We start from the raw sequence: 12,280 nt of genomic DNA, 5'->3' as shown, positions 1-12,280 counted from the left end.
TTAAAGATGAAACTATACTTTCAAATGTTCACACACTGGACACTATATTAGGGACACCTTACTCATACAGGGTTGGGTCCTTTTGCCTTTAGAGGTGCATTAATTACTTGTGGCATAGATTCAGCAAGGTGCTGGAAACATTCCTTTAGAGGTGACATTGTGGACCATATTGACATGATAACATCACACAGTTGCTGCAGATGAGTTGGCTGCGCATCCAGTGATTCAAATCTCCTGTTTCACCACATTTCAAAGGTTCTTTCTTGGATTGGGCTCTCTGTAAGCCCTAAAGATGACTGCTTGGAAAAATCCCAGTAAGTCAGCAGTTTCTGAAATGTATTTGCAATATTTTCATTTAAAATGGGTCCACAAGAAAAAATAACATTTTATATGAATTAACATAAAAAGATTTATTTCATAAATACGGGACAGCAAGCTACCAAAATGTTTCTGTAACTTTACACATTTACAATGTAAACCCCGAGAATGTGCTGATAGATTTATTTCTTTTCAGTTACTAAAGATGAAAAACTTTGGCATAGAAAAACTAATTTGCACCGTAAATGTGTAACTAAACGTTTTTACACTGACGGTCTGATTGAGTTTAGATCATAGTGGGCTGGATGTGGCCCACGATATAAAATGAGATTGACATCTCTGGTGTCTACGCTCGAATGCATCTACCATGTGATTGGCTGATATTTATGTAAAATTGTGGTTGAATGGGTGTACTCAACAAAGTAGCCAGTGATTGTATTACACGAGTTAAAATAAAAATAAAATGTAAGAACCCGAATTAAATTATATTTCTGTTATTGTGAAACGCCTTGGGTCGATTGTTAGTTAAATTCAGTGATCAAACGTATGTTGTTTGCGTCTGGAGAAGTCGTTTCGTGGACGTTTGTAGCTGTTCTCGTCTCGGCACGCCCCTGAACGTAAAACGAGCGCATCTCTGAGTGACATCAGCATCTTTTGTTTACCAGTCAGCAGAGAGTCCCTCAGGACCACACAGCAGCAGTAAAGGGAGAACATCCGCTGCCAGAGCACGACTGGGCATTTTTGAGGCCTTCTCTTTGTCACATAGAGAGCGTGAATTTGTTTGGTTAGCGTTTAATTACTTGCCTGTGAAAAATGTCGGAAAACGGATCCGGACCTGGAGTGGACGATACAGACGCAAAGCCAGGCAACGGAAAACAGTGAGTCACTGGATTAAGCTAGTTAGCGATCTTTATGTGTTGCGATCTATTGTGTTCATATCCTGTTGAAGGTTCAGGGTAAGAGTGAAACCGTTTGTCGTCCTTGACCTCAAAGATCACAGCCGCTCGTTTTGTCTTCTTCTTCTTCTTCTTCTCCTCCTTTTTTACTGCTGTATTAACGCTCTGCTGTACTTTAACATTGTGCTATTTGATCGTTTGATATAACGGAGCTGCAACTGTAGTCCAATCTTTGCATGCTTCTTTATTTACAGCAGCATCTCTCTGACGTGCATTATTTGCTGAGTTTCTAATCACACATTAAACTTCTAAACTAAATGTTGGCTTGTCCGTCAGATCAGCGGGCTCTTCGTCTGCTTCTGTCCCCATGGACGTGGATGCCAAGCCCCAGTCACACAGCTTCAGATACCGCCTCGATTTCCCCAGAATTGGCCAGTGTATCATCATCAACAACAAGAACTTTGACAGGAGTACAGGTGAGCATTTGGGCGGTCTGTTAGTTTCTGAAATTTAAACTCTAAACGAAACAGCTGTAAGTAACATCTAAAATTAATCTTCCTGATTCAGTTTCAAGCGCAAATCGAAAGGTGATAAAATGTCACATATGTGAGAAGCTGTAGAGCTACACTTGGTATATACAGCAGGTCTGTGACATTTAACGTGTGTAACATTAGACAAACTGATGATCCATTTCTCTTTAGGTGAAATGTGCGATGATTTGACCAGCACTGCATAATATAGATGAGTTGGGTGAAGAAATTAAGGCTTTAATTTTGGAACTATGCATGCAAAAGAGCTCATCAGGGTTCTGCTGCATGCATACAGTTCATAATTTAACTTGGATCTACTGAACTCCATTATGCACTTTAGACATAAAAATTGACCTAGAGCTCCCTTGTCACAAAGGGTGACTTTAGCAGGGAGCTCCGCATGTTTGATTTGGCAGAGTTTTTACACTTGACGCAACCCCGAAGGGATTTGTGTCTTCGACTGGAATCAAACCAGTGACCTTTCCCTTCCTAAGAGAATGCATAAACCACTCCAGTATGGCTGTACATTTGACATGAAGGTCTTAAAACGTGTTAAAGTGTTGGGATGTGTGTGCGGGAATTGTGCTGCTGGAGTTCAGGGCTTTAGCAATTTATATTACAACCAGTTCATTGCAAGATATTTTATGGATCTGGACATAAAAGCAACCACTATGTGGGTTACAGGTTATTTATTAGCTCAGTTTTGCTCTTATTGCACTTTGTTGTTCAGCCAAGTTAGGGCCCTTACGTGAAGTAATAAACTAGTGATACAGAGACCAAAGCTGATATAGAGGACAATGTTTGCACAACTGTTGAAACCAGTTGCTGTATTAACACATTAGAAAATGTATTTGCTTTGTTTTCTTCATGCTTAGTAAATAAAAACAGGTATGGGTGGTGCACCGAGTTAACTATTTACATAGGGAAGTGAATCCAGACTAATGGTAAAGGTTAACTTTGGGTAATGGATCCATTGTCTCAAATTTTCTTTGTTAAAACTTTAATTAGGTGTCATTCCCATACTAGTGTTTCTATTGACAATACATCCACCCCCCCATTTTTACTAGACGCCTTTGACACAGGGGTGTGCATGGTAGAAAGCTGGAGGAGGGGACTTCTTTGAGTATTAAATGTGAGGTGATGCCACCTTGTTGTATGAGTGTGTGTTGAGGCTAAAGGCTCACGTTTCATCTGCCTGTTGACAAGTGTTTGTTAGGGCTTATTTGCAATGCTAAGCTCTCCCTTGGTAACGTGTCGCATCACTGCGTTGAGGCTTGAACTCTGTGCAGTAATGGCCCACACTGTGGAGGCAGTGCTAAAGTGTGGCTTCTCTTCTCCTCTATTCTCTATGTAGGACAGAAACCAGGTGATTCATCTCACTTCTACACCTTTTGAGAGTTTATAGGTGTGGAAGGTTTAACCTTAATGCTGTGGATTCCTATTTCCTCCATTTACTGCAGGTTTATTAGATGTTCTGGTTGGATCTGTTGCAGTTTACGTGTTAAGTATCCTTGCATTTGATGACAGTAGGTTTTGGGAGCTGCCAGCACATTTTACTGTCAGCTGGCTCATCAGCAAGTTCAGACACATGACTCAAAGTATGATCAGGCACGCAAGGCATGGGTGTGATCTATAAGATGACTGGCACCACAAGAGAGTATGCTGATCAGTTCCTCTTCCTGTTCAACATTTGCTGTGGAGTATTTTGTTTGAGAATATTCAAAATGTAGATTTTATTAGGAATGAAGTTGTTTTAAATATTGTTGCTTTTGGGTGTTGGCACAGAGTTCTTTATCATTTTCTGAGGCTCAGATGATTATACTGGTTGCGTGATACTGTCTTTTTTTCCATTTACTTTCAGAGATTAACCTTTCCCTCTGGTTTGTGTTCTCTAACTTTTTCTTTTTTGTCTCTCCAAAAACCTGTTTGCTGTTTTACTGTTTGAGGTAATCAGAGGGCCTCCAGGCTTGGTGGTTGTGGGCTGTGTTGTCCTGTTTTCATGTTCTTGTTTTAACAAAGAAAAAAGGTTTAACCTCATTTCAGTGGGGTTGGAATGTAAATGACAGAGAAAGGAACAATACATTTTAATGCACTTCTAGCAAATATATCATTAATCGGCACATATTAAATAGTTTAAGAAATCAAACTTTTAGCTGATTATGTTCTCTGAAATTGTTCAGAGCCCTAAAACTGTAACGGATGGTTGGTGCCATCATTGCGCTCGAGTTCAGGCTCCTCGAAAGCTGGTGTGTCCTTCTCTGACCTTTCATCTTGCTCTAATATCTCATCCCTCACACTGCGATAAGTCTGAATCTCCTACAATTCTGAGCAAAAGTGAAGTACTCAGGAATTAGTAACTCCTATTGCCAACCATAGAGGACACTGAATCAAAGTTTTGCCCATCATTTTGAAAAGAAAGCCAGAAAGCCCAAGATGTACACCTGACTATACTGATGGATATACAGGTCTCAGGTCCCTTACGTGATAGCAATGAATAAACATCAAAATAAACATCAAATGGCAGCTTTTCATTTATCTTTGTCAGTATAGCCATGTGTTATTTGTATCTACTGAAATGGGAATATCTCTTTTTTTTTTTTTTTTTTGCCCTCTAAAAATCAGAAGTGCCCCCAAACCCCCCAGTCTCAGTCAGCTTCTACATCTGTCTTTACAAATGTCCTGTGATGGTCTTAATATTCCATCAGATTTGTGTTTTTGAAAACTTGTCTGGCAGGACTAAAAGGGCACACACGACTGCGTATTCAACATGCATCTCGATGTTCTCAGAGCAAACACGTCGAGTCAAGTAAACATCAGTAGTGGTTGATCCTGTACTTCGTCGTTTAGTTAGCGGAAAGGAGCAGGTGTTACCTGAACAATAACAAAGCTCTTTTTCTGTTCAGGTGCCTCATGACGAATAAGCCCTGACAGTGTGACTGTAAAGCAGTCTTTTTTTCTTTTTTTTTTCGTTTCTTTACAGCTGTGTAGGTTTTGTTATTTTCTGGCTCATTGCTGCTCAAGATGGGCGGAGATCATGCGTTAGTAAGAATAGGTGCGCCTGTTAACACCAAAGTCATTGGGTAGATCCATGCAGACTCGCTCCTGCTTCGCTTGAGTCTAGCACACCGAACAGCACATGCTGCTAATGCTGACCTGCTAGTGGCAAAAAAACCCTTGTACCAACAGAATCCAATATAAAACGGACCGATAATGTGGTTTTGTACAACACTTAGAAGCGTGTTAAAAGAAGAAATTGAAGATGCTGCTGTTTAGCTGCAGTACACCTCCCTCCTGCTACATCCAGTCAGGTTTCTCATGCCCGGCTGTCGTGTGGAAAAGCTAAATCAAAATGCGCTCCATTTATATTGTTTGTTTGTTTGTACACTCAGAAGGAGGAAATGTTGATTTGTCTTGCACATGGTTTTCATGTTGAAGTAACCAGAATTGTGGTTTTGTGTGTTCCAGGCATGAATCAGCGAAACGGTACTGACGTGGATGCAGGCAACGCCATGAGAGTATTTAAAAATTTAGGTTATCATGTGAAGCTGTACAATGACCAGACAGTTGATCAGATAATGAACGTTTTAACTGCTGGTGAGAATGATTTAAACCTCCCACTGCTACTCGTAAAATTAAAAATAAGCCTCATGCTACTGACTCTTTTCACATGCTTTTGTTATGTATCAGCTGTACGTGTATTCATTTATCCATCTCTTTGTTTTTTTTAAGCATCCAAGGAAGATCACAGCAACTCAGCCTCTTTTGTCTGCATTCTTTTGAGTCACGGGGATGAAGACTTGTTCTTCGGCACGGACGGCTCAGTAGCGCTCAAACACCTAACTTCACTTTTTCGAGGCGATCGCTGTAAATCACTGGCGGGAAAACCCAAGCTCTTCTTCATCCAGGTACCGTGGTGGTTTCTCTTCTAGTCCACTTCCTCTAACCTGCAAACCTGTAAACGAACGCTGCTTCTTTTTTTGTGCATGTGTTGACATTGAATAGGCTTGCAGAGGTACAAATCTGGATCCAGGCATTGAAACAGACAGCGGAACTGATGGTGTTAAGATCCCTGTGGAAGCAGACTTCCTCTACGCCTTCTCCACTGCCCCAGGTTAAAATAAGGGCCTTTCCTTTTTCTTGTCTTTGTTTTTGCATGCTTGCATATTGTTTCCTTTAAGAAATATTGTATTTGAACAAAGCATATTCCATGACTCATCTACACACAGGTTACTACTCATGGAGGAATACTCAGACTGGGTCCTGGTTCATCCAGTCGGTGTGCGACATGATCAGCAAGTACGGAAAAGAACTGGAGATCCTGCACATCATGACCCGAGTGAACCACAAGGTGGCAGTAGAGTTTGAGTCTGCCTCCAATTCTCCGGGGTTTCATGCAAAGAAACAAATCCCCTGTATTGTGTCGATGCTGACCAAAGAGATGTATTTTTCTCGTTAATGTCAGAAAACTAGAAGAAAGGCTTTGGGAGTGCTAGAATTTTTTTTTTTTATTTAAATGTACACTTTGCAACTCGATATCTCTTCTAACGTTCATATTGCTTGGAGGGCAGACACGATGCAAATGTCAGTGATGCTTCACCACCTTGGCATTATTAAGTTTTTTCAGTGTTGAGTAGTTATTTAAGTCTGGCATTCACTTTTACCCCAGCAGCAGGCCCTTTAACCAAAAGGAAGGTTATTTTTCACATACCAACATGACATAAAACCTACAGATGTCTACAAGTAATAACAGCTTGAATTTCCGGGCTGAGTGTGTTACACGTAGATGCCTTTTTGCTGTTTACACTGCACATTTCAGGGAACACTGTTGTGAGTCAGTTTGATAGGAAGTTTGACCTTCTGCGTTTGTGTAATCATGAAACCATAGACGGGCTGATTGTCTACCAGCAACAATATCTCATACATGAGGAGCCTATTGTAACTTAAGTGTCTAAGCACGAAGATGGTCTGTCTTTTTTGTTTTCGTCTCTATTTACATTTGTATTTGTCTCCATTGTTGTGTGAGTGATGTCATTCACTGGATCGGTACCTGATGCGTTGTGCAAAGCCTGAATGAAAGCACCACCTGAACCTGGTGGGTAAATTATTATGTAGCAAATTCAAGAGCATCCTGTAAGTTAAATGTATGTGGGTTAGAAAGCTCAGAATTACATTTTTAATTTTCTGGGTTTTTTTTTTCTTTTCTAAAGGTCTATTTCTTTCTCTTGCTTGTGAAAATCTTTGATGGGGAAACAGGTTTAATAGCCTGCATGGGAAGTGCTCAGCAATCCGCACAATGCTGTCTTTTGAGCCATATTTTAACACGTTAGACATACTTGAACTTTTTTATTTCACTACTCTTTTCATGGCTTCTTGACTGGGCCGATTAACCTCATAGGCAGTCCACGGTGCAAAGTGTTAGACATTTCAGGATGTGGTTAGTTTAATTTGCCAGACAACCGGAACTACAAAGACGGATTTGTTCAGACAGGTGATACTTTCACTTTGATTTTTATCTTGTGTAGACACAAAGTGTAGTACCATCCTTTCCCCGTAAACTTAAGAGGTTTGGTCAGACCAAACATGATCTTTGAATATGTTCACTTTGGCTTCAGGGATCAGTGATGTGCCTTTTTCCACAAACAATGAGCCAGTAAAAGAAATATTGAATATTGATGGAAAAAAGCTTTTGGTTGCAGCCTTAAAGAAACATTCATGGTGGCTTTTTTAAAAAATTAATAATTAATAATGAAATGCAAATTTACTAAAGACATTTTGTACTTCAGTGATGCAATTTTCTTAATAACCACAAGCAAACTGAGTAAAAGTTCTTCTGCAAAACTCATGTCACCATGAATATCAACTAATTCATAAGAGATGAAGCAGTTTGATTGCACATTGATGCTGTTTTTACATGTGACAAATCATGAGAATGCAATTGTTTATGTACAGCAAGCCAGCTGTATGTGTCACTTACGCTGTTAAAATAATTCATCGTTGCATGTTTGACACGCACTTCTCAATTTGGCTTTTTTGTAAAATCGTGATTTTGTAAGCAGCTGTGATGTAAGGTTGATGAACTGTCTTTCACGCAAAATAAAGACCACTTTGTATTCTGTGCTGTGGAATTGGTTTCATTGTTTAGTTTTGGCTCATCCGTTGCAAGAATATTCATAGCACCAAAGATTACCAAACCCATTTTTTGACACATTCTTGGCAAACTCGTTCCAGTTTTTTCAGAATATCATAACAAGAGCTAACCTGAAACAACAGTAAAAGATCCGCTTTTACGATGCCTTGAGTTTAAATATGCAGGATTTCTCCAGATTTGCCTGTAGGTGAGAAAAACTGAACCACCGCAACTTGAGACCCGGGGACAGATAAAACTGTCTTGAGCACAAATGCACTTTACTGAAACTGCTCCCACAAACAAGTGAATTATACATTTACAATCGACAGTGATTAAAATGCTTTATCTTAACTTTGATACCTGAAACTAATAGTATAAATAAATATGGCATAACTGAACCTAAAGTAATAATTTCTAGCTGCAGTGATTAGATTCACTGTGTTGTATGATATAAAAAGTAATTTCCCTCCCCCAACATAGCCATTTAAGACTTTCAGATTCCACTAAACCACGGTGAGATCATTTTCCACAAATGGAGAAAACTTGGAACGGTGGCGAGCCTTCCCAGGACCAAAATCACTCCAAGAGCGCATCAACAACTCATCAGGTCACAAAAGAACCAGAACATCTAAAGAACTGCTGGCCTCACCTCAGTTCAGGTCAGAGTTCATGATTCAGCAATAAGAAAGAGAATAAACAAAAATGGCATCCATGTGATAGATCACCATTTACCAGAAAAACACCTTGATGATTCCCAAGACATTTGGGGAAATATTCTGTGGACTACTTTTTTCTGCACTTTTTTGCTTGAGGCTTGAGTCCCGCTACATCTAATGTGAAACTAACACAGCATTTCATAAAAATAACACCACCCACAGTCAAACATGGTGGTGATAGTGTGATGGTCTGGAGCTGCTTTGCTACTTAAGGACAAAGGGCTCCAGAAAACAAACAAACAAAAACCCAAACACCTCAAAGCGTTCCCACTCCAAAACCTGTACTGGCATCTGATTGAAATTCTTTTGCGCAACTTTAAAAAGGCCATTACTGCTCGCTGTCAGTTATTGCAAATAGCTGATTGCAGTTCTTGCTACCAAAGGTAGCACAAACAGTTATTAAGGTTACAGGGCAATCACGTTTTTAGAAAGGGTCAGGTAGGTTTCGATAGCTTTTCTCCTTTAATAAATGAAATCATCATTTAAAAACTACATTTTCTTATTTTGCATGTTATTTTCCTATAATATTAAAATTTGTTTGCTCTGAAAAATGTGACAGGTGCCAAAAAAAAGTCAGGAATTGGGCAAACACTACTCAAAGAAAATTAAAGGAACACATTAAAAACTTCAGATCTCAAATCATGCTGGATACCTATACTGATATGGACAGTGTAATGTGTTAGGAATAGGCCGAATTCTTAGGCAAACCAAAAATAAAAATGAAAAAAATTTGTGGCAGCCTCATCATTTTTGATGTAAATCCTTGCAGTAATTCAAGATAATACTCAGTAGTTTCACCCCTACCTGGTTCTATCCATGCCTGACAACATCAGGGCATTTTGTCCTGGAGGATCCCGTCTATCAGCAGTCAGGTCATTAATAAACACGAGTGTTCCTTTATTTCTCCATACTTTTCTCTTCCAGTCATTCTGGTAAACGTTCATCTTGGTTTCATCTGCCCATAGATTTATTTCCACCCAGAACTGCAAAGCCTCTTTTAGATATTTTCAGACATCTGGCCTTCCTGGTGATAATTGTCACCAGTGGTTGTTGTAAACCCTCTCTATTTACATTCATAAGGACATCTCTTAATTTGTTGAGTTTTGCAATATTATGACTCAACTCCTTACAAGTGTTGTCTTGTGGTGAATGAATTTTTTTTAACTAAGGAAAGAATTCAGCACTCCTCCACTTTAATTGTCTTCTGTGGTCTTTTAGGCCTTTCGGTGTTGCTGAGCAGGCTGGTGCATTCCTTCCTTTTAAGAATGTACCCGATTGTCTATTTGGCCACTCCTGGAGCTTTTGCAGTCTCTCTGATTCTTTTATTGTGTTTTTCAGCCTAATGATGTCCTCCTCCAGTTGCATCAGCATCTCTTTGGATTTCATATTGAGCTACCAAACACAAATTCAACACTTCGAATCATATCCACATTTTTTATCTGCTTGGTTTGTAAAGAAATCACAAGGAAACATGAAAAAAATATAAATCTACTTGAGAGTCAACTGTACAATTTTTGTCTATAAAAATGTCTGTAATACCCACGCAGTTACTTCAGATTTTTTTGTTAAACATCTTCATTTAAATCTGCCCTTCAGTCACACCTTAATTGTTTGGTTTAAAATTCACACAGGCAAACCTGCAAAAACCATGCAAGGCTTGCTTTGTCCAAAATCTTATAGACCTGGCTATCTAATGGCTTAATGTTCAGCAAGTGCATGATATATGGTCCATTTTGATAGTTTATTTTATGGTACTGTTGGATTGCATAATAATAAGGCATTTTTAACACTATATAGAGAAAACTCGTCTCTGCAGTGGTCCACTTTGTTAACATACAGACAGATATATATCTGGAGTCTAACTGTAATCATTATTGTTTCAGTCCGGTGCACACTACGTTTTCTGTGGCAGTGATAAACGGCACTGATGACCATTTATGTTTTACATATTGTGTTGTGTGTTTTATCTGTTTTTTAATGTTTTATGTGAAAGTCTATGTGTGTTCTGTATAGTTATAAAAAATTAAACCATGTGTAAATTGTAAATATCAACAGAAAGTAATGAGCTGCAAATCTGTTAAACACATATTTATTTTCACAATAGAACATAGAAAAGAAATCAAACGTTTACACTGAGAAAATATAACTTTCGACAAATATTGTCTCATTTATAATTTTTTAATTTGGCAGTAGCCAAGTAACATGACTGGGTGTAAAAAGAGCATCTTAGAGAGGCAGAGTTTCTCAGAAGTAGTGATGAGCTGAAAATTGAGCATCTACAGATTGTGAAACAATTTCAGAATGACGTTTAACAACATAAAATTGCAACGATTTGTCTACCATACATAATTTCATTACAGAATCCCAGGAATGTGGACAAATGTCTGTGTGCAAGGGACAATATACAAAAACCCAGTGTGATCTTGTGGTGATCTTCAGGCCCCCAGGTGGCACTACATTAAAAACAGGTGTGATGCTGTCATCAAAAACACTGCATGGGCTCAGGAACACTTCCAGAGACTACTGTCTGTGAACACAGTTCATTGTGCCATCTGCAGGTTAAAGCTCTATGATGCAAACAAGAAGACAATCCAGAAACACTACCATCATCTCTGCTCATTTGAAATGCAGTGATGCAATCAGGAAACTGTTCTGTGGACAGATGAATCAAATTCTGAAATTCTTTTTGGAAAACATGGATGCCGAATCCTCCAGAGTAAAGAGGAGAGAGACCATAGTCCAACTTGTTATTAATTCAAAGGGCTGCATCTCTTATACTATAGGGTTGTGTTAGTACCTATTAACTTGGCTGCTTACACCAAGATACCATCAGTGCTAAAAGGTATATGCAGTTTTTGGAGAATCACGTGGTCTCATCCAGATATAATCTTTTTCATCAGGACAATATTTCAGCAATGCTAAACCTCACATTGCAGCTATTACAACACATAACATTAACAGTACAAGAGTCCAGGTGTGGAACTGGCCTGACTGTTCAGGTCTTACACCAACTAAAAACACAGCATGAAAGGGAAAATACAACAACTAAGACCCAGGACTGTTCAGTAACCAGAATCCTAATTTATAAGAGAATACGATGATATTGAGCAGCTGCCCTGTTCAGTTTCCAAACGTTTACAGACTGTTTTTAGAAGAAGAGGTGATGATACACAGTGGTAAACATGGCTGTGTCCTACTTTTTTGGGGTGAAATCTTGCTGCCATCAAATTCAAAATTACCTTTGCAATATCCTTTTTTTATTTTTGAATGTAATTAGATTTTTTTTTAAAATTAAATTAACTTTCATTTAGGCTCCTGTGTGTGTGTGTGTGTGTGTGTGTGTGTGTGTGTGTGTGTGTGTGTGTGTGTGTGTTTAAAAACTTTAGTTTTTACTAGTTATATTTGGGTATTTAAAATAGAAATGAAAGAAACTGAACTTGATTCTTGTGTTTACAAATGTGGCAAATACCGAAATCATTACTTTTTGTTATTATTACTTTAAGTATTGGCTAGTTTTCATTTTTCATTGTAGCTGTCTCCGATCACTTTGGTTGTGTAAAGCCGGCTGCTACACATTTGCTTTCCATTCAAGCATCGCGAAAGCTTGAATTGAAATTCCGTTTGCATGTGTTTTTTTCTCATATTAGAGTGCTCCATTGGTGTTTTAAGACACTGATGACATTAAATTGTCTT

The 12,280-nt window shown here is 38.8% G+C and overlaps 1 protein-coding gene across 1 annotated transcript; it reads left to right on the top strand.

Moving 5' to 3' along the window:
• Positions 1 to 859: 859 nt before the first annotated feature.
• Positions 860 to 7,859, top strand: casp3a (caspase 3, apoptosis-related cysteine peptidase a). The gene is made up of 6 exons (XM_026171440.1): positions 860 to 1,196; positions 1,551 to 1,690; positions 5,210 to 5,338; positions 5,474 to 5,649; positions 5,747 to 5,855; positions 5,971 to 7,859. Exons 1-6 carry the CDS (start codon positions 1,132 to 1,134, stop codon positions 6,198 to 6,200), a joined length of 849 nt encoding a protein of 282 aa, XP_026027225.1. The 5' UTR covers positions 860 to 1,131; the 3' UTR covers positions 6,201 to 7,859.
• The last annotated feature ends 4,421 nt before the right edge of the window (positions 7,860 to 12,280 follow it).

The sequence above is a fragment of the Astatotilapia calliptera genome, chromosome 6, assembly GCF_900246225.1.
Source record: "Astatotilapia calliptera chromosome 6, fAstCal1.2, whole genome shotgun sequence".
Taxonomy (NCBI): Eukaryota; Metazoa; Chordata; class Actinopteri; order Cichliformes; family Cichlidae; genus Astatotilapia; species Astatotilapia calliptera.
This window is presented reverse-complemented; position numbering and strand designations above follow the sequence as displayed.